Here is a 27,521-nt window from a genome sequence, read left to right on the forward strand (position 1 = left end):
ATCTTTTAGAAATGTTAACCAAATCCTTCATCTGTAAATGTTAACATAGACCCCTTCACTCACTCACTCGCTCGCTCACTCACACACACACACACACACACACACACACACACACAAATGCACCAACCACATCAAGGGCAAAGGCCAGGTCTCTGAGTAACACATAGTCATTACACACACTCATGCTTGTGGATTGTGGCCTGTAGCTTAACTATGACATTATGAACATGTTCAAATAGGCCTAAGAAAGAAAAACAATAAGAAATCAACTTACTTTGATGTGTTGTAGCAAGTCTTCAGCCTTTGCATGTCCAAGGAACTGTGATCCGAAGTACAAAGACGTCACAGGGTCATCTTTCCACACGCGAACGTGAATATCCAATTGCTTTTTTTTTTTGCTGACTTGTTCAGAGATTCATCGAACATCAGTACAAATGGCCCCGCATCGTTAACACTATTTACAAGCAACTTCTTAAAATGTGGCGCAATGCCGAATCAAATGATGTATGCAGTCTTATCCTTGCTGCACGCGAAATTTTTGGCTATGTCGGAGTCTGTAAACATGCTTTGGAATAGCTCCCCAATACTGTCATTCGAAGAGTATCAGTGATGCTTGGCTGTGGTGTTCAGGCACCACAGAACCTCAGCTCTGAGCGCTGACGTTGGAGACAGCAAGGTCTGCTGCCTGTCTGCTGCAGCTGTCGTGGTGCTGGTGGTACTAGTTTTTAGTTAAACGAACATAAAACAAAAAATCAGCATCAATGGAAAAGTCACAATATATTGAAGGGGTGACGAAAAATTTACTACCAAGTCACGTTGTGTTTGTTACCTTTTACTACCTTTCAATGGCCTTAATTTGAGCTCATTTCATTTACTACCTTTTACTACCCCCTGGATACCCTGTGATATGACCTAACATTTATCATTTTGAAACATGACAATCAGTGACAACTAAAAATAAAAGGCTGCCGTCTGAATGTTTTTTACACTTAGCTTTTCTAACGATAAAGTGAGAAGGGTCAGTGCAGTGTCAATGTCATAAAGGAGAGCAGCGCTCCAACACTAGCTGGCTGAGGTGGACAAAAAACAGTATGTGAATCTACCGAGATTAGATTGGACTTTATTGATCCCTTTGGGAGGACCCCTCAGGGAAATTGGAGAAGGGAATTGGCTCAGATAGAGATCCTTCAGATAAATACAAATCGGTAATCAGCATGTGAAAGCAGTGCTCACAACTTACTTTTGTGAAACTGACTCCTGGCTAACATCCAATCACAATGTAAACCAGAATTCAAGATGTTCGCTCACAATATTCTGGCTGCGTTTGTACATCTTAACCTGCATTGAAGGCGTATTGCATTGATTGAATATAGCACTTCCATAAGTGCAGAGGCAGATTAAAAAGAGAATAGTCAAAATCAAGACAGCATAGTTATATATCCAGTCTAGAATGGGTGATTAGGTGATTAGAGGTGAATGTTTAGAAATTACGTGTCTGATGAGAGATGGTGTGATTTACCCGCTGGTGACAGCGAAATCATTGCCATGACCACTTAATCATTCACCCTAACTGTACTGTTTTAATAAATTGTTATTGAGTGCTTTTACCTGAACCAGCCAGATCCCATCTTTAGTATCTTCCACCAATTCATAGAAGTGCATCTCTCCACTGAAGTGTGTTGTGGTGGCATCTCCTGCCTCTGTCTGCTCCTTCTCTTTCTTGATGGCTGAGTACAGCTCCCCCTGTGTCAACTCTCCTGTGGGGGAATAAAAATAATAATAATAAAACATCATCCGCAAAAAGGCTAAGAACCTTTCTGCCCAAACCCAATCCTAATAAATTTTAAAAACATTACATTTGCTACTAAATTGAGGTAATGTATACATTTCTGATTCCAATTTCTCTTATTCCAATTCTAACAAATACCATTCACACTGCAATTTTCCCTAAAATTTGTTCAGCTTTTCATTTCACAATAGAAATTAAGTCAGTAAAAGATGCAAGTAGAAAGTAACTGCAGAAAGTAACTGGTTCAGCTGGGATCCTTTCCACAATGCTGTCACACACTTAGAACAACAATCTGAGCCTGTCAGTGGCAAAAACAAGCATTTTCAGTGGATGTACATTGACGGTGCACAAATGCATGGAGGGATTGCATTGCAGTGGCTGCCGGCTGCAGCACTCTCATTCAATATTGGAGCAATTTCAAAAATTGTTGAACCCATTTGTCACTTAGGCACAAGACATAGGAAAATATGGCCTATAGACACTAATAATATTTGACCACAATTTCTCCCATTTGTCCAGGACAATAAATGGATGGATGTTCAACCGCATAAAACTGGAAAGATCATCACTGAACAGAGGAGGTGGTCTAAGACACCACTTATCAGCAACATACAATGCAGTCCTGAGATCTCTCCCCAGGCAGCTTAACAGCCATTCACACCAGGACTCAAATGACCCAATTGTCACATGACAACCCACCCACCCATTCTCACCCATCAACACCTATTGTGATAGCCACACCCTGACTCATGTGATTCTAACAACTCATATGATGCTGGGTGGAGCTATGATCCTGCGAGAGGACAAATGCCTGAGACTCCCCACCACTCAGTTAGAACTGAAGAAGCCCTTTGGATAAGAGGCGAAATTTGTTTGACCAGCAGGTTTTAAGTCGTTAAACTAATGTCACCCAATGTTAAGGGTAGAAATTATATTTTAAGGATGTTCAAATATATCACAGTGATTGAAAGAGCTCCAGGTAAATACTAATTGGGTGTATCTGACAGAGCAACCTATTCAGGCCAGTACAGAAAGTGCACACTGTCACCCCAAAGTATGGCAAGTAACTCAGTAGTTGTATGAAGCACTGGGTGAAAGGAGAATAACCTTTGCGATGGCGATTACAGAGTACAAATGTAAGCTCCATGCTAGGGGATATAGACAGTAAAATATTTAGTGATAAAAGACAACCCACAACATTGCCATTTAGCCTTGTCCCACAGTGACAAATGTTTCTTCTAATGGCTCACCATCAGCACCCTAGCTAACAGGAGAGAACCCTCCACCACCCAATATATATATCAATCCATGTCATAGGTTCACACCTAAAAAATTTCACACCCCTCACCCCACATGGTATACTACTTAGCGAATGGAAATCTCACCACAGAGAATGGAGTAGCTTTAGTAATAAAACAAAAAATAGGTACAAACCTCCAGGCAGAATACAGATGGCAGCTGGAAAAAACAAAGGATAGAAAAATCTCTGTCGGGAAGCTAGACAAACATGCTGCTAAATCTTACAAATGACTATCTCACCACAGAAAATGGAGTTGCTCTAGTAATACAAGAAAAGGCAGGCAAAGGCCTCCAGGCAAAATGCAGATGTCTGCTCAAAAGAGAAAAGGAAAGAAATATCCCTGTTGAGAAGGCTAGGCATACATCCACACAACCTTATCCCCAACTACAATCTAGTTGGACATATAGTGATACTGTATTATCAAAAACATGAAATTTCTCTGGAAGGAACAAACAAACAGGCCATGGACCACAATTTTAAGGTAGGATTAGAGAGTGCTCTTCACCACCACAACTGCTAAATTGTGTTCAACAGTATCACTATGACTCTTTACAGAGGAGAACATTTTGAACATTTGGAATTTAAAAAAAAAAAAAAAAAAACGCCATTAACTGAAATTTTGAAGGGTGTTAAATTGTAAAGAAATAAGTACTTGTTACTTGTCTTGAGAGAGTATGTTCTTAGGACTGGTTGTGCAGAGCCATGCTAAACGGCTTACTCAACATGCGATTGCCATTGTTTGCTTATGAAGTTCCCTCCTCCTCTGTGTCTGAGAAGCACTGGCTATGGTCAGCCCAAGCAGTGAGTGTACTTCAGTCGGCGAAAACTAAATGCTACACCTCCCAACTTCAGGGACACCTCCTCTGCTATGCTGTATGTTAAGTGGATTAACTACAGTGTACATACATGGATGTTTGGTTAAGTGAATGTGACAAAGCTTAAATGCAACAGATGACAGTCCAAATAGCCAATACTTAATGAGCTTACTTATAATGCTGTGAATGTGTGTAAATATGTGTTGCTGTACATTGAAACTGTAGTGTTAGATACTCACAAAAATGACCTACTTAATCTACTTCTGATTTACTTTTTTTTTTTTGCTATTGATACTTTTATTTTGTTTGTTATGCCTTTTCTCTCTCTCTTGCTTGAAAATTGATCACTGTCCACCATTGATATCTTAACATGGTTTTCCAATTTTGATGCTAACAGGAACGTGGGTCTTTGACTTACCAACTTTGAGTTCTACCAGTTTGAGGGTTAATCACTTTAGATCTACTCATTGCTATGGGTTTGTTGATAGGGAGATGGATCACCATAGGGTTGCGTGGCTGACATTGGGGAAATCACTTCTCAAATTCCAATTAAAGATCAGACCACTCAGCTATTAAATGACTTAACTTTATCTAACAACAAGCAATGCATTTTCTCATTTGCACAGAAGCCCCCTAATTCTAATACTGATAAGATAAAAATCAAAATTAAAAAAAAGTTGCAGCCACGATTCCTGGTTCAAGCCCTTTAATGGTCAACAGAAGAGGGTAGCTCAATGGGCCAAAATTAAAGTCACAAGCAGCAACAAGCGGCTTTCAGGTGTCACAAAGATGAGCAAAGTCACGTCAACTTGTTAAATTTTGTTCAAACAGGGAGACAGAACAATAACAAACGTTTATAAACACAGAGCTTTCAGCATTTCAATAATTACCATCTGGGCGACTGGGGTCATAATTCTTGGGGAGCGCTTGTACATCCTTTCCAATTATTGGGCCAAGGTTAGTGTTTAGCTGATTCCAGACGACAGCAATATGAGCCATAACAACAACAACAACAACAACAACAATAATAATAGTGCTGGCCCTTTGGGACTTGAACCTTGATAAGAGGAGCAAACAGGTTTTACATAATTGTTCACAAAGTACAAAGTAACCAGATAATCAGTCATAGTGGATTCTCTGAAATTAACGTACTTTTTCTTTTTTCCCTCATCAGAGATGACATGGCAAATCCAGCCAAGACATGGTAAATTCAGCTACTTCAGAATCCTCAAGTTGTGGAGATCCCTTTCAGAACCGGACTAATCTACGGCTAATCCCACCCAGTATCTTCCTCGCCAATGTTCGGTCTTTGGCAAACAAAATGTACGAGGTACGACTTCACCTCCTGATCACATCACAGAGGACGTTTATGAACTGCAACGTCATGATTTTCTGTGAAACATGGCTTAACAAAAACATCCCAGACAACGTGATAAAGCCGCAGGGACGCCGCGTCTTCAGAGTGGACAGAACGGCAGAGCACTCCAGTAAGATCAGGGGTGGAGGATTGTGTATCTACGTGAACAAAACTTGGTGTACAGACTCTGTTATCACTGTTCTGCTAATCTGGAATAACTGATGATCCAGTGCAGGCCTTCTTATCTGCCTAGAGAGTTCACATCCACTGTGATAACTGCAGCTTATATCCCTGCGGATGCTAATGTTAAACTAGCAATGAAAGAACTGTATGCTGCTATCCACAAACAACAAACTGCACACCCTGATGGAGCCTTTATTGTTGCTGGAGACTTCAACCACTCCAACCTGAGGACTGTTTCACCAGAATGTCTCCTGCCCCACCAGAGGAGCCAAAACCCTGGACCATGTGTATACAAACATTCCTGAGGCTTACAAAGCGACCCCCTCCCCCACCTGGGACAATCTGATCACCTCTCATTGTTCCTAAGTACACACCACTCATCAAACATGGGAAGCCAGCAGTGAAAACCGCTTAAGTATGGCCAGAGGGAGCGGCCATCAGGGAAGCTAAACACGCTCACAAGCTACGCATTGAGGAACACTTCCACAACAACGCCGACCCCGCCACATTTGACAGGGCATCCAGGCCATCACAGACTATTAGCCAAAAATGATAACCCCACCAACCAGCAATGCCTCCTTCCCTGACGGGCTCAACAACTTCTATGCTCGCTTCGACAGGGACAACAAACAACCAGCCCCACCCAGATGAACAGCCCCTCATGCTCTCCACCTACAACGTGCATTTTGTACTCAGCAGAACCGCCACCCTGACCCTGAATACCGGCGTACCACAGGGCTGTGTGCTGAACCCTCTCCTCTACTCCCTCTTCACCCACGACTGCATACCTGTGCATGGCTCCAACTCAATCATCAATTTCACAGACAACACCACGGTGATAGGCCTGATCAACAACAATGATGAGTCAGCCTACAGGGATGAGATTCCGCAGCTGGTGATGTGGTGTGCTGACAACAACCTGACCCTCGACACCAAGAAGGCCAAGGAGCTCATCATGGAGTACAGGAAAACCAAAGGCTGCAGTCACTAGGGTTGGTCAGTACTCCGGTAATCAGGTATATCTAAAAATAGCAACGGTATCAGTTTCATTACTGTCATTTAAAAAAAATGCTGCGCATATAGGTCTGTAAGAGCCTAACATAATTGTAGCATCGTCATTACAAAAATGAAGTCCACTGCGCTCAATGTATCTGGTTGAATTTTTAATCGAGAAGAAGGTGTCTGAGAACCTGAGCAGTTTTACAGATGTTTAACACAGGTATGTCCAGGTGCTCATTTGAGCGCATCTGGGCAGAGTATTATCTCGTCCAAGCATACGGAGAAACTCCTTTGTTGAAAACACTTTTTTAGCCTTTATTCTGCTTGCTATTGTTCTTAGCTCTCATAAAAGGATGGAATGCAAATAATACAGTAAAATAACGTGTGGTTTGCGTGAAGTGGTGAAATCAGCAGATGCAGTACCATTGACGTGCGCTATTTTCGTGTTTTTGTTATATGCACATATAATTTCTTGGGGTATGAATTATGTTTCGTTTGGGTGGCAATGCTTGGTAGAGGCTTTTAGCTGAGTTTCTCCCTGTCATTCTGGTATGCTACAAGTTAGGATTGGTGCTTCCTTCCGTGAGCATTGATTGTCTGAATTGTGCGCTTGTCACGCTGCCCTGCAAAGTGATTTTTAATTAGTCACAGTAATACTGTGTACCCTGGGAAAATGTGGGGAAGGCTGAGGAAAGTTAACCTGGCTAGTCAGATCCTAGTCACCTTCTACCGCTGCACCATTGAGAGCATCCTGACCAACTGCATCTCAGTATGGTATGGCAGCTGCACAGTCTCTAAGCGTAAGGCCCTGCAACGGGTGGTGACAACCACCCAACAGAGGGCAATAAAGTTGAATCTAATCTATCTAATCTAATCTAAACCTGGAATGGGTCTATGACCAAAGAGCCAGTACCTGGTTAAGTCAAAGAAGTTAGTTATTTTTGTAATATGCCAACTAAAATAGGCCTAAAAAAAAAAAAATGGATGCATTGCCAAACATGAGAGAATTGTATCAGGTGGCAACCCCACTCTACAAAAGGCAAACATAGAATAGGTGAAGGGATGCTCAAAAAAAAACAAAAAAACAGTACACTGAAAGAAGCCCTACTATATGCTGCAGAATTACAGCACAGAGACAAGCTGCTCATGGTGGAGACAGACTAAGAATTTCCCTAGTGTGTAAAAATCAAGGATCAAAATACCTCTACTCATGCAAATTTAGCTCATTCCAAAATGGCTCCTTCAGGGAACAGAAGTTACATTCGTAACATTTCGTTCCCTTTCAGTCAATTCACTCGGTACAACACATATTGTATGGGACATGTATACACGCCCCGCAGAGCTGCCACCGAACCAGAGCCAAACCTCCAATACTCTAGTGCATCGTAGACCCAGCAGAAAGGACAGAGTGAGCCACTGAAGGGGCTGTCATGTCCAGACGATAAAACCGAGCACAAGTGTGCGGTGATGACCAACAGGCTGCAGCGCAGGTATCACTCATAGAAACCCATTTAAACAAGGCCCATGAGGCCGCCATGCCCCTGGTTGAATGTGCCCTTACACCTTGGGGCAACGGAAGACCCCTGCTGCTGTATGCTTGGGAGATAGCCTCCACAATCCAGTGGGAAAGCCGCTGTTTAGACAGTGCCTTGCCCTTAGCCGGATTAGCAAAACAGACAAACAACTGGTCACATAAACACACACCTTGGGTGCGGCCTATGTAAGTGCGTAGTGCACGCACAGGGCACAAGGAATGTAACCTCCTCTGCTCCTCAGATGCAAAAGGAGGGGGGCAGAAGCTCAAGAGCTCAAAAGCCATAGAGCTATAGGCTGCGGGGATAATCTCAGGCAAATACACCGCATTCGGGCGCAACGTAACCTTAGATCCATCCTGAGTGAACTGGGTACAAGAGGGATGCACAGACAAAGCATGAAGGTCGCCCACTCGCTTTGTAGAAGTCAAAGCAAGTAGCAGTGCAGTCTTGTATGAAAGAAATTTCATATCTGCAGACTCAATAGGCTCAAATGGGGGTCCACAAAGAACCTCAAGCACCAACGCTAAATCCCATGAGGGAACGCTGGGTTTAAACAGGCCTCAGCCAGCAGACTCCCTTCAGGAAGCACATAGCAAGAGGGTGAATGCCTGGCGTCACTCCATCAAAACCAATATGGCATGCAGATATAGCTGCTAAATAGACCTTAATTGTTGAGAAAGACAGACCCTTATCCAGCAGCTCCTGAAGGAATGTTAAAACATCCACCATAGAGCACTGAAATGGGAGTACATGTCGGTCCTGACACCACTGCTCAAACGCCCGCCATTTGTAGGCATATAGGCTCCTAGTAGATGATGCCCTCGCACTCTGGATTGTCACCACCACATTTGGGGGCAGACCCTGAGCTATTAATTTGGACCTCTCAACAGGTAGGCATGTAGACGCCACAGTTCTGGGCATGGGTGAATCAGGTTCCTGCGAAGAGGTAGCTGCCAGGGGCTTGCCGCTAGCAGACTGATCATCTCTGTGTACCACGACTTCGCCGGCCAGCGAGGGGCCACCAGGATCAGGGAGAGCCCCTGCTGGGGCACCCTCTCCAGAACAGACAAAATCATTTCCACTGGGGGAAATGCATAGAGCAGTGTGTTGGGCCATGTGTGTGCTAGCGCATCTGTTCATAGGGGAGCACTGCGGTCTGTTATGGAGAAGAACAGGGGACAGTGGGTATTTGCTCTGGAGGCAAAAAGATCCACTTCTGCCCTGCCGAAGCGACCCCAGATCTGAGACACCACCAGTGGGTGCAATCTCCACTCCCTCACCAGATGACCTCCCCTGGAGAGAAGGTCCGGCCCCAGGTTCAAGTGCCCTGGAACATGTGTGGCCCTGAGGGACAGAAAATGAGTACTGCACCAGAGCAACAGAGAGTGAGACAGTCTCAACAGGGGCAGGGAGCGTGCCACCGTTGTGTTGTCTGTCCTGATCAGGACATGATGGCCTGTCAGAATGGGACAAAAATGCTTCAGAGCTAAAATGGTCGCTATAGCTCCAGGCGGTTGATGTGGAGCCTGCATTGTGCCGGCGTCCAAACCTCTCTCACTGCTACGCCCTCGCACAGCGGCCTCCACCCCCTCAGGGATGCGTCTGTGGACACCACCTTGCGGAAAAGCACCCTCCCTATAGGAGACTCTTGTTGCAGTAAACCGGGTTCTCTCAATGGGAGAAGAGCCGACATGCAAGACGGAGTTATCGTCAGCCTCCTCTGGAGGTGACGTGGCGCGCACAGCCGGTGAGATAGAGTCCACCGTTGAAACGCTCGCATTTTTAATGGCCCGAGCGGCACTACAGCGATCATAGATGTCATCATGCCTGTCAGCTGTAAAATCGTCCGGAAACGCAATTTGCGTCCCAACTGAAATTGAGCGAGGCAGTGGTGAAACGCAGCCGCCCTGCGCTCTGACAGACGCGCTCGGCTTGAACCGGAGCATATTTCCAAACCGAGGAAAGAAAATCGTTGGCTCGGTGTCAGTGAACTTTTCTGCAGATTCACTGAAAAACCCAACGTTTGGATGTGCGACAGTGTCAGTGACAGCTGAGCTGCTGCTCGCTCTCTGGAGCTTGCAATAAGAACCCAATCATCCAGATAGGCTAATATGCGAACGCCTCTCTCCCGGAGCGGGGCTAACGGCACCTTGACACATTTGGTGAATGTTCGGGGGCGAGTGACAAGTCGAACGGCAGCACCAGGTATTCATAGGCTATGCCCTCGAATGCGAACCTTAGAAACTGCCTGTGGTCCGGGTGAATCGCTACGTGAAAGTACGCGTCTGCTTCTTCTTCCTCCAGAGCGCTGAAGTCTTCTGGAGACCTGGTGGCGGACCCTTGCTCCAGGCTGATGGGCGTTGGCTCTGGCTGGTTGTCTGTAGCTTCACTGGCTGGGGACCTGAACTCACGGGCAGCGTAGTCCTCTTGGGAGGAGGCGGCGGTGCTGGTTTGTGCAGACTGGCTGGCTGCTTGGGCTTAGCATCACATGTGGGGATGATGCTGCTCAAAGCCTCGGTCTGTTTTTTTCTCAGCTCAAACTTAGCCTGAATGGCGTCGAGCAACTGACCGAACAAACCCTCAGCCGACACTGGCTCGTCCAGATAGACCGCTCTGTCCCGGTCCGGAATGTCAGAGAGAGTCAGCCACAGGTGTCTCTGCGCCACCAGCGTGGAAGCCATCCCTCTCCCCAGGAAAAGCGCTGCACAGTGGGACACACGGAGGATGTAATCCGTGGCGACTCGCACCTCGTTCAGGAGAGGGGACAGTGGACTGTCGGGAGGCATGCGTGACCCGGGTTCCGCCAGACACATCGCTTGATATGTCTGCAGCATTGTGACAGAGCTCAGTGCACGGGCCATACTCGCCTGAGTACGGTAAGTTTTCTCCAGCTGCGACGCAGAGAACCTGCAGTGCCTCGACGGGAGCGTGGTGGGACCGCCGACACCGTGGTTCTGGGCTGGGGCCAGATAGGCTGCCAGGGACGCCTCCATGGGCGGGGGTTGACCAAACCAGCCTTTTCAGCCCCATCCAGGTCCAAAAACTGACCATAGCCGGGCACTGTGGCGCGGGTAGACAGCGGTTTGTTCCATGTCGAGGTGAGCTCTGCGACAAAATCAGGGAACATGGGCAGGCTGTTCTTCACGGTCGTCGCTTCAGGAGGAAGAAAAAACCCTGAGAACCGCGACAGTTTCTGAGCTGGTGGAGGAGAGGGCCAAGCCACTTCCAATTTCTCAGCTGCACGATGGTACAGTGAGAGGAAGGATGTGTCGGCCTGGTCAACCAGCGCAGCAGCGGCGGCGTACTGACCCAACAACAACGGCTCCTGTTCATCCTCCAACAAACCATGCACGTCTAGACCGATGTCCAGGACGTCCTCCTCATCATGATAGCATGCTAGCCCGGGTAGTGGCTGGTTAGCGCCCTTGAGGGGAGCCGGCTCCAACCCCGCTACCTCGCTAGCACACTCCATGTGGTCTGCCCAGCTTTCAATGGGGTCTCCGACCAAGAGCTCCTCGCCACCGGACTCGGACGAAGCCGGGTCCTTGGACCCGGAGAGGAGGGGGTCCGGATGTGCAGTGACTGTCTTCTCGTCCAGGGTGAAGCCGCACCCCTCAGGACAGGGGCGAACAGACCTGACCTGACTGAAGACACCTCTATTCACGCCTTTACGGCAGATGACCTGTGGTGACGTATGTGAGTCGCCACCTGCACATATATACGTGCACCACCACAGTCATCCTTCAGTTCTTACGCTCTTAACCTCGCTAAGAACACCTCTATCGAGTCAGGCTAATTAGCTGCTGCTGGTTAGCTTGGTCTTGTTGTGGCTACTGCCGACCCGAAATTAGCTTAACTGCCCCTGTTGGTGTTAGCTTCTGCTACCCGCGGAGCACTGATTTCGCCTGCTTGTTCTGGCTCATTGTGTCTCGGTATGAGCACACAGCCTAAGCAAGCGAAGGGAAAGTCTTCCGTTCGCCCCTGTCCTGATGGGTGCAGCTTCACCCTGCACGAGAAGGACTTCCATGAAGCCTGTCTCGTCTGCCTGGGAATTGTCCACGCCAGGAGAGCGTTGACCGAGCCCGGGTCTTGTGAGTACTGTCACCAGCTCTGGAGCTCAACCCTGGAAAGGCGGGTCAAGTTTGTGGAGAGAGTCCTGGGAAAGACAGTCACTGCACATCCGGACCCCCCTATCTCCCAGCCAGTGAAGCTACAGACAACCGGCCAGAGCCAACGCCCATCAGCCTGGAGCAAGGGTCCGCCACCAGGTCTCCAGAAGGGTTCAGCGCCCTGGAGGAAGAAGAAGCAGTGTTCCTAGTGTCAGGGTCGACTCTAGAGGGACTTCAACAGCAGGGAGACACTGCTGCCCCTCCGTTGTTGCCGCCGAAAAGGCTGCATTTATGTTCTGTTCAGGGGTCCAGTCCCGTGAGGCGCTGCAGGCCCCAAACACAGTCTCCCAAGCACAACACTCCCTCACACACAAGTGCCCCAAAAATGGTGCCTGTTGTTCACTGCATGAATATAAATATGCATTCAATAAAGGTTTCGTTTTGTTCTCAAAGCATTGCAAATCAAATGAGGCGGAGCGGACCAGTGTTGCTGTTCCCCTCCGGAACGCCAGAGGGCGACTGTCCCTCCCCCACAGGGCTGAGGCCTGTGTTTAAACCCAGCGTTCCCTCATGGGATTTAGCGTTGGTGCTTGAGGCTCTTTGTGGGACCCCATTTGAGCCTATTGAGTCTGCAGATATGAAATTTCTTTCATACAAGACTGCACTGCTACTTGCTTTGACTTCTACAAAGCGAGTGGGCAACCTTCATGCTTTGTCTGTGCATCCCTCTTGTACCCAGTTCACTCAGGATGGATCTAAGGTTACGCTGCGCCTGAATGCGGCGTATTTGCCTGAGATTATCCCCGCAGCCTATAGCTCTATGGCTTTTGAGCTCTTGAGCTTCTGTCCCCCTCCTTTTGCATCTGAGGAGCAGAGGAAGTTACATTCCTTGTGCCCTGTGCGTGCACTACGCACTTACATAGGCCGCACCCAAGGTGTGCGTTTATGGGACCAGTTGTTCGTCTGTTTTGCTAATCCGGCTAAGGGCAAGGCACTGTCTAAACAGCGGCTTTCCCACTGGATTGTGGAGGCTATCTCCCAAGCATACAGCAGCAGGGGTCTTTCGTTGCCCCAAGGTGTAAGGGCACATTCAACCAGGGGCATGGCGGCCTCATGGGCCTTGTTTAAATGGGTTTCTATGAGTGATATCTGCGCTGCAGCCAGTTGGTCATCACCGCGCACTTTTGCTCGATTTTATCGTCTGGACATGACAGCCCCTTCAGTGGCTCACTCTGTCCTTTCTGCTGGGTCTACGATGCACTAGAGTATTGGAGGTTTGGCTCTGGTTCGGTGGCTGCTCTGCGGGGCGTGTATACATGTTCCATACAATATGTGTTGTACCGAGTGAATCAACTGAAAGGGAACGAAATGTTACGAATGTAACTTCTGTTCCCTGAAGGAGAGGAATGAGGTACAACACTACGTTGCCCCGCTGCACAGCTGGGCTCGGTGAAGAGTGGTTATCGAACTGAAGGATGACTGTGGTGGTGCATGTATATATGTGCAGGCGGGGCCTCACATACGTCACCACAGGTCATCTGCCGTAAAGGCGCGAGTAGAGATGTCTTCAGTCAGGTCACGCGGGGGCGTGATATCCCATACAATATGTGTTGTACCTCGTTCCTCTCCTTCAGGGAACAGAAGTTACATTCGTAACATTTCGATTCGTAGATTGGACTAGGCAAATGCAAATGAAGGGAATGTTTGGAGGATATGAAAGTGCTCCACCAAAACCAAGCGATTTTAGTATGTTGTTGAAGCAGGCAACAGGAAGTGTGGACCAGGTGAAAGCAAAGCTACAGGAGGCAGGAAGGCTGCAGAGAGGCAAGGCAGAAAAAGAACTAAAAAGGGCAGAAATATTTTTGACAAATTGTCAGTGTTTTGTGGGAGACGTCAAATTCTCCATTCAGACACTGTCCTCTGCACAACCAAAACATCAAATGCCAGTTAAGTCCTTGACTCCTCTAGAGACACAATGTATTGAGCCAAAAGATAACACAACCTCGCCAAAACATCAACTGATAATACTTTTGTTGACATTAATACTGCTCTGCACACAGCCTGCTCTCTCCATACCCCAAAATACTCAGTAGGAGTATTTTAGGAGTACAACAGACAGGAAGTGTTGATGTACTATAGCTCTAAGTTGGATAATGTGGAAATAGGACACCCTACATGTGTCACACATGTAGCAGCTATAGGAAAAGCAGTACAAAAAACATCTCACATCACCATGGGTAACCAGACTATTGTACACACTACACATGGACTGAAAGCATTTCTTGACTCCAATGCATTCACACTAGCAGCACATAGAATTCAGGGCCCACAACAGCTACTTAACAAACCTCACATTCATTTCTCTAGTGCGGGAGCTAATATGGCTGTACAGATGGACACCAAACAAGATCATGACTGTGTAGCACAAACTAATAAGGAAATGCAACTACACTCAATCCTTCACAAAGAACCAGTCAAAAATGCTCAAATGACATTATATTGCAACGGACACAGTCATCATACACTGACTGGCACGTTAATGACATCATATGCTGTTGTAGAAGAAACATCAGCTGGATTAGAGACAAGACAAGCACAGCAGACAAGCACAAATGACGGAATTAGTTGAGAACCCAAGTCCTTGAGAGAGGCTAGACTCTCTTGCACTCTGGAGTTGCCCGCGGTGAGAGGCGGCCTCTCACTGTTGTTTTGGCCTATGGGCTGAACAGCAGTGTAGAGTACCCAGCCTTCTTGGAGTCCCTGGGAGGGGTACTGGAAAGTGCTCCAATCGGGGACTCCATCATTCTGCTGGGGGACTTCAATGCTCACATGGGTAGTGACAGTGATACCTGGAGGGGTATCTTCAGCAGCTATGGAGAATCAGCCATATCACCTTCCCTAATGCAACCATCCACATCCCTGTCATTAACTTTTCTGGCAATTTGGAACCGCGGAAAAAAGAATTAATTACCAAACTTAACAATACCATTACAGCCAAGTACAATTTCATACCAGAAATCAATCCCTTACTGTTTCAGACGGACCCGAAGGATCACATTCACTGGACCCCCCGGACGGTCCAGATGTTGTTCAGGTACTGGTGTGAACAATTAAACTGTTAACGGCGGAGAAATGTCCATCCACAACTCCCCACCTGTCAAACATCACTAACCTTTGTTCTCCTCTCTCCATCACTTTCACACCTGCACAGCTGGAAATACTGGAAAAAGGACTCAAGTTCATCCCCAGGGCTCTACACTAACTTTTCCACTGGTAGCACTGGTGCGACCAACTTTCTCAGTTGGTCGCACCAGCACATGATTTTCCTATGAACTGGGCACATGCCTTGTCATTGGCATAGGTTGGGTTCACATTCAGCCCGTTTATTTTTTCATCAGTGCCATCTGGGATTTGAATTGTGTGAACGGGAGTTCCTCTTTTGCTATGTTATAGGCAGTGTTAAACTTAATGACCATTTCGTTCTCTTCTGATGAGCGATTACTCTCATCCATCCGCTGAAAAAAAGTCGGGAGGGGCTCAGTGTTTCGGGTGATGCATTGGTCCCGACAGGTTTTGTGTTTTATGCTGGCGTTGTGTAACTTCACAGTTTCCAGCTTAAATTGTGTCGACCCCGTAACAAATTTTTTTTTGGAAAAAATCAGCAACAGACCCCTTCATTTTTGAGAATAGCGAAACGCTAGTCTTGGTGTCTTGAAGTTCTGTGCGCTGCGCGTTTACGCGACGGCTTATGTGCACGCGACGGCGCTGTCTCAACAGGAGAGAGTGCAGGTGGAGGCGGCTGACTAAACCAGTGAAAAACGGGACGACTTTCAACCACAATGTCTAACACGGAGCCATAAAACTGATGCGCTCGCATGAACGCGACCAGATGAAAGTCTTACTCGCAAACTCTGAAAAAAAGGTCGCATATGCGACCATTTTGGTCGCAGTCTCGAGCCCTGATCCCCACACCCAATCCACCCACCCGACCGGACCTCAGGAGGGACCTCCACACCTTTCACAGGAGGCTGAAATTAAGAGATCATTTCAGGGGAGGACGGAGGCGTGAGCCTGTGCCCTTCACTGGACCATCACACTGGCAACCACATCCAGACACCATTTCACCAGAAATAATAACATTAATCAATAAAAACAATTCTTTACTCACTAAATGGCGCCCCTTCCACATAGACATTCAAACATAACACAGGAACAGAAAAAAATCATAACAGCACTAGGTAACAACACACACATAGTCATTAAACCGGCAGACAAAGGGGGCCAAATTGTTTTACAGGATTTAAATAATTATTTATTAGAAGCAAACAGACAACTCAATAACACAACTTATTATAAACCACTTACACAACCACTTCAACCAGAAACACAAACATTAATTTGGGACATTACACAAACACTATACAATAATAAACCTATCACAGCAAAACAAATACAATATTTGGATGGTCCTGATAAGCCCAGGCCTCGCCTCTTCTACCTCCTCCCCAAGATACACAAGCCTCCTGAGACGTGGACGGTCCCCTCTGTGGTCCCGGTCAGCTGCCCCATCATAAGTGACTGTGGTTCAGAATCATACAGAATTACCGAATACATAGACCATTTCATCAACCCACTTTCAAAACATCACCCCAGTTACATCAAAGACACCTACGAATTTGTAAATAAAATCAATAATATGCATGTACCCAGCCACACTCTTCTTTTTACCATAGATATAGACTCACTTTACACTAATACTGAAACTCCACTTGGTCTTGCTGCCATAAAGCACATTTTCAATAAATATCCAGACCCAGCCAGACCAGACAAGGAAATTTTACAGTTACTCGAAATCACCCTCACCTGTAACGACTTTCAATTCAATAATAAACACTATCTCCAGCTGTGCGGCTGTGCAATGGGCCGGAAGTATTCACCGGCTTATGCTGATATCTATCTGGCCCTTTGGGAGGAAACGGCAATCAAAACATCACCCACCAAACCCCTCCTATATCTCCGGTACCTGGACGACATCTTTGGCCTCTGGGGGGGGGGCACAGAACAAGAATTTCTTCTCTTTTTGAACACACTCAGCACACACCATCCCAAAATAAAACTCAAACAAAACCTACAGCCTAACACAGTACAATTTTTAGATACAGAGGTCTTCTTCCGCAGCTCCAGCGACCAGGAAAAGTTACTGGCCACTAAAGTTTTCTTTAAGGACACAGACCGCCACACTCTCCTCCACAAGTCTAGCTACCACCCCAAACACACGTACAGAGGTCTGATAAAATCCCAGCTGATCCGCTTTCATAGGATATGCACCTTCCCGGAGCATGTGGAGGAAGCCACCAGCACCCTCTTAGGTGCATTGAGGCCTCGGGGCTACTCGAAGCGCTTCCTCCGTAGCATCAAGGCGGAGGTCAGCGGCATCTTTAACTCTAACCAAAACGATAACAACATTACAACCCAGCCTTCCGACTCCCTCGCTCCCCTGGTGATGACTTACTTGGAGAGTACACCAAAATTGATGGGTGCTCTCCGGGGGAATTTCCAGGGGACAAGGGACGTTTGTGAACCATTGAGAGATTGCCGCATGATCTCCGCCTTAAACTTAAAAGATATCCTGGTGCACACAAATTTGAATAGAAGCACCGGGAAAGAGGAGGCGCTTCTGGGCTCAGAAATTGCATTTGCCCGACTCCCCAACATTTTTAACCCCTATTCAAAAACTGGTTTTAACCTGTGGCAGACCTTGAAACCCACAACCAACAATGTCATTTATGCAATCAGATGCAAGGCCTGCCACAAATTGTATGTGGGTGAGACGGGCAATCAATTAATTTTAAGAATTAAACAACACATTTTTAAGATGAACAGCGAGAACGGCAAAAGTATTTTATATACTCATTTTAAACTGCATGGCCCCCACAATCTCCAAAGCATGGGCCTGGAGAGCAACCAGAGGTGGTCCACGACGCAGCGACGGGCAGCAGAGAGAAGATGGATCCATCAACTGAACACTATTCATCCTACAGGACTAAATGAAAAGTTCTAAAAATGATCCATCCACTACTGATTTTTAACTGAATACTAACCTCTCTTTTTATACCCCCCCCCCTTCTATTTTTCTTCCTTTATTTTTTATAATTTTTCTTAAAAAAGGAGATAGAGATATCTTATGACTGTTTACTTTGATGAATTTTAACTAATTTATTTATTTATTTAAAAGTGTTTATTACAATCTTAATGTTTAATTTATCACTGGATTGTTTGAACCTTAGAGCGCTCTTATTGTTTATATGTGTGTTTTTTCATCTAAAAGACTGCACTTATTTTAAGCACTTATCCCCCTCTTTTATAACTACTAACAGATTTTATTTATTTATTATATCATATATTTTAATATTATGTGAAGGCATGCCTCTTTTATTCTTAATATCGATATACATATATGTGTATATATGAACAATTTTATATGTATGTGTGTGTGTGTGTGTGTGTGTGTGTTATTATTGTGCCTATCCCTTCAATCAATCCAATATCTTATGATTCTATTTATAATTTATTAATCTACTAAATTATTCATATTTATATAAATTTTTTTTACAAGAAACAGTCATTTTAATGTCCTCTCTCCCTTTCAAACAAATAAAAAAATACAAAAATACAAAAACCCTTGGGAATGAAGGAAAACTCAATAAAACTAAAACAGAGGAAAATGATTTTAATTCAGTTACGCTATATTCTTGCTGCCTCACCTGCGTCGGGGACCACTCTTTAAACGGTCCCACCCTGTGCCGAATCGGCCATCCGATTTTCTGATTTTATTAATTTTATTTTCACCATTCTTTTAGAAACCCCCCCCCCCAAAAGGTTCTTCTTTGGGAGGATCCCTCCCTAATCACTTTGTGAATCCATTTTAAACGGCTCTTTTAATCTTCCAATAGGATGTTACGTTTTTACCCTCACCTATGGTCATGAACTTTGGGTCATGACCGAAAGAATGAGGTCCCGGATACAAGCGGCTGAAATGAGTTTCCTCGGCAGGGTGGCAGGGCGCTCCTTTAGTGATAGGGTGAGGAGCTCTGTCACCTGGGAGGAGCTCAGAGTAGAGTCGCTGCTCCTCCACATCGAGAGTCGCTGAGGTGGCTCTGGCATCTCTATCGGATGCCTCCTGGACGCCTCCCTAGGGAAGTGTTCCAGACATGCCCCACCGGGAGGAGGCCCCGAGGAAGACCCAGGACACACTGGAGTGACTATGTGGCTCGGCTGGCCTGGGAATGCCTCGGGATCCCCCCGGATGAGCTGGAGGAAGTGTCCAGGGAGAGGGAAGTTTGGGCGTGTCTGCTCAGACTGCTGCTCCCATGACCCAGCCCCGGATAAGCGGGAGAAAATGGATGGATGGATGGATGGATGGAATATAGTAGCTCCGGCTGGACTACGAAACTTACTATGCCAATAAGCACACAGTAGAGGTCACTGTGCTAGCTCAAAAGTAACAGCTCTCATTTCACGCCATTGGTGACATCCCCACCTCAAAGATATCACTAAATATTTTGTACAGTCATGTGAGATATGCAATCAATTTAATCCAAAGGTCTCACTTAAGGCTGGACTGGGTAGCTTCCCAGTAAGTGATGCCCCATGGAAAGAAATAGTAATTGACTTTACTGATATGGGAGCAGACCACAGAACCGAAGGTAAAAAATATCTTCTAGTTTGTGTAGAGCCATTCTCTAGGTAGGTAGAAGCCACACCTACCAAAACTGAAAAAGGAAAAGAAGAAACAGACACTGAACAGATGACCAACAATTCAACCCACAGTGATAACCGTTACTTCACAACCCTCCCCCCCAGTGACCAACACCTCCCAATTGGCCAGCAACGAGACCGTGGCTACAAATGTCACTGATCTAACTGTTGCAGACACCCAAACAATAGAGACACGTTTTGCACAGAAGAATTATTGGTTGGATTGGGTAGTAAGCGCAGCCAGAGTAGCTACCAAAGAAAATTGCATAGTGTGTTATTCCCCGAGGCCAGCCCTCCACTTGGAGGTCCCCTACCCGTTAGCTCCACCAAAGTGTTCCCACCAATTTTCACACTTGTCAAGGACAACCACACCTGTCTAACCAGATTTGATACCTCTGGCTACTGCGTAGGTGACATTCCAGATGACTGGTGTGTAACTACCATTAGTGTCACAGATTGGACAGATGCTACCACACTTACTCATGCCTGTTCAGATGTTTAATGGTATTGTGGCAGAAACCTGTTGAGAAATACACTCCCCCCTAACTGGTCAGGAACTTGTAGCATACTACCATTAATTGCGCCAATAAAAATCAGAAAAGCATCAGCATCTGAAGTGGCCTTGTGGCAGTCTACTACCTATCGTGACTTCCTAGCATCTATCCACTCACACAGGCACAAAAGAGGTACATTCAATCTATACCAAAACTCTCCAACCTGTATAGATGCTATCGGGATTCCCAGAGGTGTGCCTGATGAATACAAGTTAGCAGACTAAATTGCAGCGGGATTTGAATCATCCCTATTCTGGTGGGTGACCATATATAAGAATGTGGATAGAATTAACTACGTTCATTTTAATGTCCAAAGACCTAATAACATGACCTGAGACACCTACATGAACAACCGACTGCTACTTCATTGATGACTTACCAAAACAGTATGGCCCTCGATTTCCCAAATAATACCGCGTCTGAAGAACTAGCAGAACACTCAGGGATTGAGAACCCATTGACTAATTGGCTTGATAGAGCATTTGGCAAATGGAAGACACTAATTGCTTCTGTAGTTATCTCAATGGTTGCAGCAGTGACTATTTTCACCCATGTGGTTGTTGCTGCATACCATGCATCAGGCACCTCTGTCTAAAGTGTATCACTACGGCCACTATCGATAAGTTTCCTCCACCACCTCCTCATCAATTAGTGCAACATCCTGGTGAGATGATTCCTCTGGTCTCCCTCTCTGAGTCCGGAGAGGAAGAGACTGAAGCGGAACCTGATATGGAAGACGAAGACCGATGTTTGTATTTCTGAGCCCCTGTATACACGTTACCTCCTAACATTTAACACATTTCCACATATAGTTTTTGCATACACATAGAGGTGTGATACTTATAATTTTCCTGGTTTTTGTACTCATTGCAGAGTTGTGATCAGTTGAGTGATGAAGCTGAACTCTCCTGGGAAAGAGGTTCTGTTCCCAGTATCATGTTAACATTCCTAATATAGAAGTAATGCATTAGAATTGTTTTATTATTTCCACATGCCTCTGCAATGAAGACTTGCTTGCTGCTGATAAATGCAAAGAACAGCTTACACATAGTGGCTCACATATAGGTTGCTGGACGCAATGAAGACCTGCTTACGCATAATAGCTGTACATTTGAGATTTTGTTGATATAATAAATTATATCAAAAGAGGAATATCAAAAATCTCCTGTCTGGTTGTGTTGCATCTTCAAGTAGGTGGTCACTTGCAGTTTGGGGACCTGCAGAGTTGACTGCCGCAAACAGGGGTAACACAATACAGAGACAGCGTTCCTACCTTATTTATTTGCAGCACTATTTGTATGTCCTTGTACTGTTCAGAACTGTAACTGGTGATAACAGGAGGCAGATGAGGAAAGTGTCCTGAGACAACTTTTGTTGTGATTTGGTGCTATACAAATAAAATTGAATTCAATTGAATTAAATAGATGACGCTTCTCTTTTCTGTCAGAGCATACTCAAAAATACAGGTTTGGAAATATTTGGACAGACACACAATTTCCATAATTTTGGTTCCGTATGCTACCACAATGGATTTGAAATGAAATAATCGAGATTAAATTGAAGTACAGACTTTTAGGTTTAATTTGACGGTATTTCATCAAAATTGGAGAAAGGGTTTAGGAATTGCAAACATTTTCATACATAGTCTCCTCATTTCAAGGGACCTAAAACAATTGGACAAATGAATATAATCATAAACAAAATGTTCATTCTTAATACTTTGTTGAGAATCCTTTGCAGGCGATGATTGCCTGAAGTCTGGTACCCATGGACATCACCAAACGCTGGGTTTCCTCCTTTGTGATGCTTTGCCAGGCCTTGACTGCAGCTGTCTTCAGTTGTTGTTTGTTTGCAGGTCAGCATCCTGTCACTGATGGAGCTCCTCAGTGCAGTGAGTGTGTGTAGGAGGGGGTGGGAGTCATTGACTGTCATGGAGGACAGCTTGGCTGTCATCCTCCTCTCCCCCACCTCCTCCACCAGTTCCAGAGGGCATCCCAGGACAGACCTAGTCTTCCTAATGAGTTTTTCCAGCCTCTTCCTGTCAGCTGTTGTGATGCTGCTCCCCCAGCAGACTACACTGTAGAAAATGGCAGAGGCCACAACAGAGTCATAGAAGGTCTTCAGCAGTGCCCAACGCACCCCAAAAGACCTCAGTCTCCTGAGCAGATAGAGTCTGCTCTGTCCTTTTTTGTAAAGCGCAGTGGTGTTATGAGTCCAATCCAGTTTGTTGTTCAGATGAACACCCAGGTACTTATAAGATGTCACCATCTCAATGTCCCTTCCCTGGATGTTCACTGGTGATGAGAAGAGTACGGGCGCCGACGGAAGTCCACAACCAGCATTGCTGGCACCAGTCCACAAAATCCTGGATGAGTCCTCTGTATGACCTGTCGTCCCCATCTGTGATGAGGCCGACAATGGCAGAGTCATCAGAGAACTTCTGCAGGTGGCAGGTGGGTGACAGGTGGGAAAAGATAGCCGTATAGAGGGTGAAGAGGAACGGTGCCAGTACCACTTGTTATTTGTAATAACTTAATTATCAATCCTGCGATTAATGGAAGCTCGCCAGTCCCACCCCTCCTACTGTTACAATTACAATTACAATTAGTCATTTGGCAGACGCTTTTATCCAAAGCGACGTACATGTTAGTTTTGGATTTGGTTGCATATACATATACAGATGTTTTAGTAATAGCATCATACAATATAGGGATGTATAGGATTTTATTTCTAAGTGATTAGAACATTTTTTGTGTAATATCTGTGGTTGACAACTTGCTTCAAGCAAGGGGGGAGATATAGAGATAGAATCTACAGAGACTGAGCACAGAATTTAGTATTATACTAAAGATGGATATCAAACATAAAAAATGATGTTCAGGACAGTCAATTAAGAAACGATTTATAGATTTATAGACTGATTCCTAAAGTACATACACTACCAATAATAACTTGTGTTCCTAGTACCTAGTAGCTAGTGTCAACTGTAGCAGTGGATCCATAACATTGTTTGACCACATTCAGGGCACATTATACTCAAACCGTATACAAACCCTGTTTGGGGCATGCAAATAATTAACAAAGAATTGAGTAAAAAAAAAAAAAAGGTTTTTGAAAATCATTCAAGTGGTATTAAAGCTGTATTCAGAGGTTGTATATTAATTATGTACATCATAAATAAGTGGTATTTTCTGAGTTATTGTTTGGATTTTTCTCATCTAATAGTGTAAGATGGGTGAAATAAGGAAAAATATCATGTAATTAAAGTCTCATTCTGTTGATTTTTGTGAAAAACACTTTTAACACTCAAAAGTCTTAAGTCATTCCTTTTTACTAAGAATAGACACTGAATGCTGGTGGATGTGGTACCTTGGGGTGAAGGGTGTGCTATACAATGTACATTTTGAGCATTTAAGAACGTTGCTCCCTCACTGTTGGCACAGTCTCTTAACTTAATAACTGAACAAGTACACAGCATCAGTTACATGACAAGCAGCTGAAACACAGTGGTGGTGTTAATGCCACCCGTGCAAATGCAGATTACAACCTTTTCCTTTGTATTTTATCTATTATGTCTCGACAGTGTGAACTAAATCATAACTCATTATTGTGTGCTAATGTGCAAATTAATCTGAATATGAGCTTTATTACGGTACAAGTGCAAACGCAGAAAATACAACAATCAAAGTCCCTTGCCCCCTGACCCTTACCTGATTTCTCCACCAGCTCGCTGACATCCTTTTTCGCAGCCAGTCCGGAGTATCCCAGCCCTCGACACTCCAGGATGGTCTTCAACTTCTTGTAACTGAGAGTAACTGGATCCACAAGCTGAGTAGCGAACATACCAGTCTCATACCAAACTACCGCCTCAAAAATCCTCGCTAGCATAAACAATACTATGAAATACAAGAGCAAAAAGAATAGTTTCAACCACATCGTTTCGCTGGACGAGAGCGCTGCTGGCACAAAATAATTACTGTAGGAGGTTGTCTGTGACAACTGGACAGGCGGCAGGAGCTTTCAGTCACTTTCTACCCAGACATTACTTTACAAACACTATATATTTGTACGGTCATCAAATCTTCATCAGTTCATCAGTGTGGCTGGGAAGATAATCCCTGCCGTTCACTTATCTCAACAGCAGTTTACGATCATGAATCCTGCTAACTAATTAGCTTAGCATCGCAGGTAGGCCTTGGTGATGTTATGTTCTCAACCAGGATAAATAGGCCTCGTCAAGCCGTCAAGTGTCAGCTGCACGCGATGCAGTTTCCCGCTGACTGGCAGCAGTGCGTGACCTGGACTGCTGCTATGGTCCCAGTTGTTCTCAACATTACAAAATACAATAATGACGGATACTGTTTTGCTCCGATCAGCTGATGTACACGGTGGACCTCACGTCACATCCGACTCCACCTCGCAAATGTAAACAAGCTACAAAATAAAAGTCTTAAAAGGCATTACTCAGACGCACCTCTTTCACACTTCGTAGACTTATCCTATGCAGTAATTGTTGCTGCAGGTGCTGTTACTGCACAGTATTAAGTGATTCAAGTATTTTCATTGCATGAACCCTCTTTATTCTACCCTGTGCTTTAATAGTTTGCTGTTGCGTTTCATTGTTTTTTGTATCTGAAAAATTGTACGTTTTGTTTTTTGTTTTTATGAGGGACAAATGACATATAGTTTGTATAAATGTTTAATTACTACAGACTGAAGATGGTTTCTTATGAAACAGTGAATACAGAAACATGGCTTCAATAAAGAAAAAGTGGAAATAATTAAAGTCATAACAAGAGGATTTCTAAGCGCTATCAAAGGCAACTGGACTTGTTTGGTGGTTCTCAAAGACGTTTAGCCTCTTATCCAAAAAGCTTCTTTAGTTCTAACTGACTGATTTGGAGTCTCAGGCATGAGTTCTACATGCAGCATGATGTGAGAGTTGAACATCTACACAAAGCAAGATTGTCCAAAGCAGGAGAATGTATTCAGTGGGAAATCAAGAATCATTCTCTTCATAACTCGGTTTTGATCAACATATCTGTGATTTGCACATCTCAGATTTACACACACAAAAAAAGTAGTATCCACAGTTGACCAGGCCTCACCCAAATATGAATCTTTTGTCAGGATATTCTCAACCTCTCAACCAGCTCATATTTTCCTGCTGTTTCCTGAACAAACTAGATCAATGTGTCCTAAGTGCTCTCTAAAACAGCTATCTCTGTTTCAGTGTTTGCAATTACTGAAAAGCACAGCATGCTGCATGTAGAACTCATGACGCACATGTTCGACCCCACAAGTAACACACAAAACAATCAAGATCTTTCACCACAGGTTTGTCAGGGGAAAACCAAAGAGATAAGGGACAGTTTCAGATGAGGTGTTGAAAATGTCCAGTCATTTAGCTGAGAAACATCTGGATTATGCTTTTGGGAATAATTAGGCTTTTTCTTTTTCTCCTTCTAAAGCTGCTAACTGATGTTTCAGAAATGGAAAATGGAAACTTCACTGGCAATGTGGAGTGAGGATGACGATGTAAAGAAAACACTCATTTTAGGGTTTGATGTTCATTTAAGATCTTTCCATTTCGCATCCTTTTGTGTTTTACCTTGTATTTTTTTTATAGTGTCATTAAGTTTTACACATCCCAGAATGAGCACAACTTCAGCCAATTGTATGTGTCACTCAATAGAGACTTCTTAACAGTGTAATAGGGAATATTAGCCCAAAAACCAAACTTGAACTTTGAAGTATTTTATTCAAAACAGTACAGCAAAACATAATATTGAAACAAAAACTCAATATAGAAAATTGCACATCTTTGTATTGTACTAAAAGTGATCTGAGGCTCCTACCGTCTTCTACTTTTTATTTTTTTAAAGCAATTTGCATTGTTTTTTTTCCCGCAAAAACATATCCTTAAACACAATATGCATCATGGCAATTCTGGTCCACAATCACACACATGGGCATTTGGCACAAAATGCATGACAGTGGTATGTTTTTTTTTTTTATAAAAAAAAACAAACCTTGATTTTCAAATTTTTTAAAATTTATTTATTTATTTATTTAAATTTATTTTTTCAAACTCTGCATCCTGCAGTCCCCTTTTTGGACTGGTCCTGTGTTGGCGAGTAAAAAAAATGGGTGTGTGATGGTATTGCCTGTCCCCTGGAAAAAAAGTCCTGACGGTGAGTTGTGACAGCCTGATGAGGTCTTTGACTTCACCAACTCTTTGCTCTGTAGCCCACATAATCCATCATTATTTGCACAATTTCATAATAGCTTTACTTGTTTACCCTCATAAGGATCTATCCCCTCACCAAAACTCCTCTGGTCAAAGTCATTGGCATCTTTCTTAACATCTTCAACTTGAAAAAAACTCCCCAAAAAATCCTTCTTTGCCATATCTTTGTGTCTTTCCTTTTCATAACAATAAATTTCAACAAACCTCTGCCTTGAACTATGAACTATCCCAGGTGGCACCCATTTGGAAAACAACTCACAGCCAAGCTTTTGAATCAGAGACTCCGAATGGCAGTGATGGCACTCACTGGAGCCAGACTCTTGCATTCTAATGTCACCAACAAAGATGCTGGATGACAACTGATCTGTATACATACACACAGAATAAGCAATATGCCAGGAAATAAGGGGGGACTTTCCACATTGATGGAAGTAAATGGTTCATATGGACAAACAGGGGCTTGCCAGTTAGCACCTTTTCTCTAGTTCAACACGAAAAACAGGACATCTGCAGCTCAAATCACTGAGGAGTAATGATGCTTGAAGACCACAGGTTCCACGAGAACCATTGGAACAACCACCACTGAACAGAGGTGACTTAACAGCCATTCACACTAGGAGCAGTCTTGTGACGCTAACTACACACATGATGGCAGGGTGGGTCAATGATCCTGCAAGAGGATAAACGCCTGGGACTCCCCATGAGTCAGTTAGGCCTGAAGAAGCCTCTCAGTTGATCCAGTTGCCTTTGTAAAATGCTTAGAAGTATCATGACCTGAATGAATGAGAATCTTCACAGACTTAACCTTAACCTAAAGTTTATTCTATCCTAACCTTTCAAACCAAGTCTTAACCCTGAAAGAGCCCTTTGAA

The 27,521-nt window shown here is 44.6% G+C and overlaps 1 protein-coding gene across 8 annotated transcripts in view; it reads right to left on the reverse strand.

The window, feature by feature from the left end:
* rnf103 (ring finger protein 103) overlaps positions 1 to 24,826 on the reverse strand; it is a 109,857-nt gene extending 85,031 nt beyond the window's left edge. For 5 of the 8 annotated variants that reach the window (XR_013077559.1, XR_013077558.1, XM_076738789.1 and 2 more), the window contains exons 1-2: positions 24,110 to 24,818; positions 1,609 to 1,757 (exon numbers count right to left, since the gene is read on the reverse strand). Coding sequence is in view for 5 of the 8 variants with exons in the window: in XM_076738789.1 (XP_076594904.1) it covers positions 1,609 to 1,757; positions 24,110 to 24,335 (375 nt within the window). In the remaining 3 variants the exon portion in view is untranslated. Of the gene's footprint in view, positions 1 to 274; positions 320 to 1,608; positions 1,758 to 24,109 lie in introns of all 8 variants that reach the window. The other 3 variants (XR_013077560.1, XM_076738790.1, XM_076738787.1) reach the window with 2 other exon arrangements.
* Positions 24,827 to 27,521: the final 2,695 nt, after the last annotated feature.

This window comes from Chaetodon auriga, chromosome 9, assembly GCF_051107435.1.
Source record: "Chaetodon auriga isolate fChaAug3 chromosome 9, fChaAug3.hap1, whole genome shotgun sequence".
Taxonomy (NCBI): domain Eukaryota; kingdom Metazoa; phylum Chordata; class Actinopteri; order Chaetodontiformes; family Chaetodontidae; genus Chaetodon; species Chaetodon auriga.